This window comes from Austrofundulus limnaeus, unplaced genomic scaffold (assembly GCF_001266775.1).
Source record: "Austrofundulus limnaeus strain Quisiro unplaced genomic scaffold, Austrofundulus_limnaeus-1.0 Scaffold87, whole genome shotgun sequence".
NCBI classification, from domain to species: domain Eukaryota; kingdom Metazoa; phylum Chordata; class Actinopteri; order Cyprinodontiformes; family Rivulidae; genus Austrofundulus; species Austrofundulus limnaeus.
This window is the reverse complement of record NW_013952489.1, coordinates 1,238,882-1,241,794: the sequence shown is the minus strand read 5'-3', so window position 1 is coordinate 1,241,794 and position 2,913 is coordinate 1,238,882. Positions and strand designations below refer to the sequence as shown.

Sequence of the window (2,913 nt, the reverse complement as noted above, 5' to 3'; positions counted from 1 at the left end):
ATGATTAACAATTATTACATCCACATGATTAACAATTATTACATCCACATGGACGCAGTTAAAGGACGCGCAAAGTTGTGCCAAAAGTACATTTAACAGGAACAGATTCAGCCTTAGTGGAGGATATAATAAATAGTGTAACATGCTTTTATTTATAAACTGATAGAAATTTCTGATGACGAGTGGCTCATCAGCCATTTTGAGGAAAAATCATTTTTCAGTTTGGCACTGCTGCGCTCTGGGAGCACGACACAGCGAGCCGTGTGCACCACGCGTGCAGCAGCAGTGATTGAACTGGGGTTCCACAGGAGCTTTCCAGAGGGAGCTGGCAGACCCATCAGGACCGTGTCAGTCCAGTCCACCCAAAGCTGAGTCATGACTAACGAAATCATCTCCATATGATTCTAACGGCTGAGTTATGGTCGCACTCTGGAGCGCACACCCTCGCCGGCAGTGGAGGTGTTTCATACTTGGTGTTTACATTGTAGATTTCTCCAAAATGACATGTGGAAGTACACTTTACAACTTGTGAAAATGCTGTAAGTAGGAGAGCAAAAGCTGGACAGACTGCACACAAAGGCTGCAGCGCGCAGTGTTTGTAGAGACTCCAACATCAGGTCACGTCATGAAAACTCTACTGAGGCGCAGAGACTCGTTTCTTAACATCAGCTATGAAATAAACTAAGATCTATGTTCTACCAAACATTTAAGTTCCTCTGTGTTTACAGTAATTATGGTAACAAATTCGTGCGCAAAGTTAATATTTTCAGACTCAGAACGGATGGCTGAGCCGGTTGTGCAACACAGCAGCGTGCGCAGACACACACACACACCGACACACAATCACTCGTTCTTTGCGTGATAAACATATTTTATTCCTATTTTTACTTAGGATTTTTTTTCTCACTCACATTATATTTAATTCATTATTTTTATGGCTCTAAAAATCATTTCTGATCACGCAGGGATCACTCAACATGTCCTTCACACATGCAGGAAGTAATTTGCATCTGTTTAACATATGTTAATGAAGGCGTGTCAGGGGAGGTGTCTTACTTGCGCTCAGTTCCACGTTAATTGTGATGTACGAAAGCAATGTGCGTGGATTCAGGCGTACGCACAGTTTGATACATCTGGATTTTTTTGTACGTACGCCGTTTTCTGGATTTGACCGTGCGTCAGGTTTCAGTAAGAAATCCACGCAAGTCTTTGTACATGAGGCCCCTGGTCTGCGTAGTTTGGAAATTCATGACGGGCTGAAGAATTAGTTTTTAAATAGTAGGCTGCAGCCCCTGGACTGAGACACACAGCTTGTTACTGAGGGAAGAACAGTTACCTTTGGATGAAGGATGCGGAGCAGCGATCCAGTATCCCAGATGGGAGGCAGTGTAAGTCCAAACCAGCTCATCTCCAACTGTTTTAACTATTCCCAGCCCGTGGTTCTCCCAGGCACCTTCAGAGAACATCCATTCATATTTACTCTATAAGCATGCGTTGGTCTATGATTCTACAATCTGTGAGTTTTATTCCTACCTGTTTTCAGGTTGAAGGCCCAGGCTGGTATTGTATCGGAGACCCTTAGGTGTGTGTTGTGTCCCAGTGGTAGGCTAATCTGGATTGGCCCTCTGACCTGGAGCTCCTCCCCACCGGAGTACAGCAGGACGCTGATGGCTGCCACCGCCTTCAGCTCGATGCTCCTGAGCACTGCACAGGAATCAGAAGTGTAAACAGTGAGACACGTACACTGATCACTGCCTCCATAGAGCTCCTGTTAACAGCTTGTTTTACCTGATCAGACTTATCAGTACTTTCTGATCTAAAGCTCATACTTGAGAAAAAATTAAAAAACAAAATTCATCCCCTGAAGTCTGTTTTCAAAGAACTTTTCTAGACATCCCTGAAACGGTCTTCAGGTAAGATACAGCAAAGTGCATTTAGAGAAACATTTAGGCAAACCTTTTCTCCTTCAAAGATCTTAACTCCTGCATTCATCATAGTTAGTATGGAACAGTCTTGTAATACATTAAAACCATTTGTTGCCAATAAAGGTTTTCATTTCTGTACAATAATAAGTCCTAAAATTGATAAAGAAAACTGGAATGAAAACTGGACTAGGATGAGGAAAACTCAAGTCAATCCTCAACAAAACCTACCAGATTTACTACTGATGATGCCTGGGGTGCAGTTAGTGCAGTCCTTCGACAGGTGGTGCTGTGGCACAGTCAGATACGCCATCAGTGACGAGATGTTACTTTTATCTGCGATGGTCAGGAGGTTCTTGGGGAACTTGACTTTTGGTTGTGAAGAGCTGTCTGTAATATGAGTCCAGACATGTATGGGTTCAAACTTAATTTGAGAAACCTGAAGAATTAAAAAAAGAATTAAATATGAAACATTTCTAACAGCAGTAAACTTACCAGGTAACTTCCCAGTGATGAGCACCGAGTCTTCAAACAGCCAGATGTTGCCTTGACTGTGAGGGAGCAGCAGCATCGTCACAGCAGAGAAAACTGTGAGGTGAAAAATTAAATGTTCAGGAAAAACTACAAATAGGGCTGTTTTTGCATCTATTGGCTGTTTTTGATATGGCTAATTTTTTAGCCATATTATGTGCAAATTACTTTTTCAATTGTGCTTTAAGAATAAAATGGAAAACCAGCAAAGACCTGTCATGATCTGACTGATGCATCATCCATTAAAGGGCCTATATTATGTGTTTCTCAGGCATACATTTAAACACTATACCATAATAAAGTATCTATGTCACCTTTAGTTGTTGTTAAAATGCTGTTTTTATGTTTAAATAGAAAATAAAATTATCTTCTCATCACTTACTCTTCTAAACGCCTTGAAATTGGTCTCTGTCTCTTTAAGAACCACCTTACGCTTCTGTCCCGTCCCATTTCAGTGGGG

General features: G+C 41.7%; 1 protein-coding gene across 1 annotated transcript in view; it reads right to left on the bottom strand.

Annotated features, from left to right (window-relative positions):
- Window positions 1–2,913, bottom strand: part of fam171b (family with sequence similarity 171 member B) — a 20,779-nt gene that overhangs the window by 12,549 nt on the left and 5,317 nt on the right. Inside the window, exons 3-6 of the mRNA XM_014012003.1 lie at window positions 2,418–2,510; window positions 2,154–2,312; window positions 1,534–1,704; window positions 1,337–1,453 (exon numbers count right to left, since the gene is read on the bottom strand). Of these exons, the coding sequence (XP_013867457.1) occupies window positions 1,337–1,453; window positions 1,534–1,704; window positions 2,154–2,312; window positions 2,418–2,510 (540 nt within the window). The remainder of the gene's footprint in view (window positions 1–1,336; window positions 1,454–1,533; window positions 1,705–2,153; window positions 2,313–2,417; window positions 2,511–2,913) is intronic.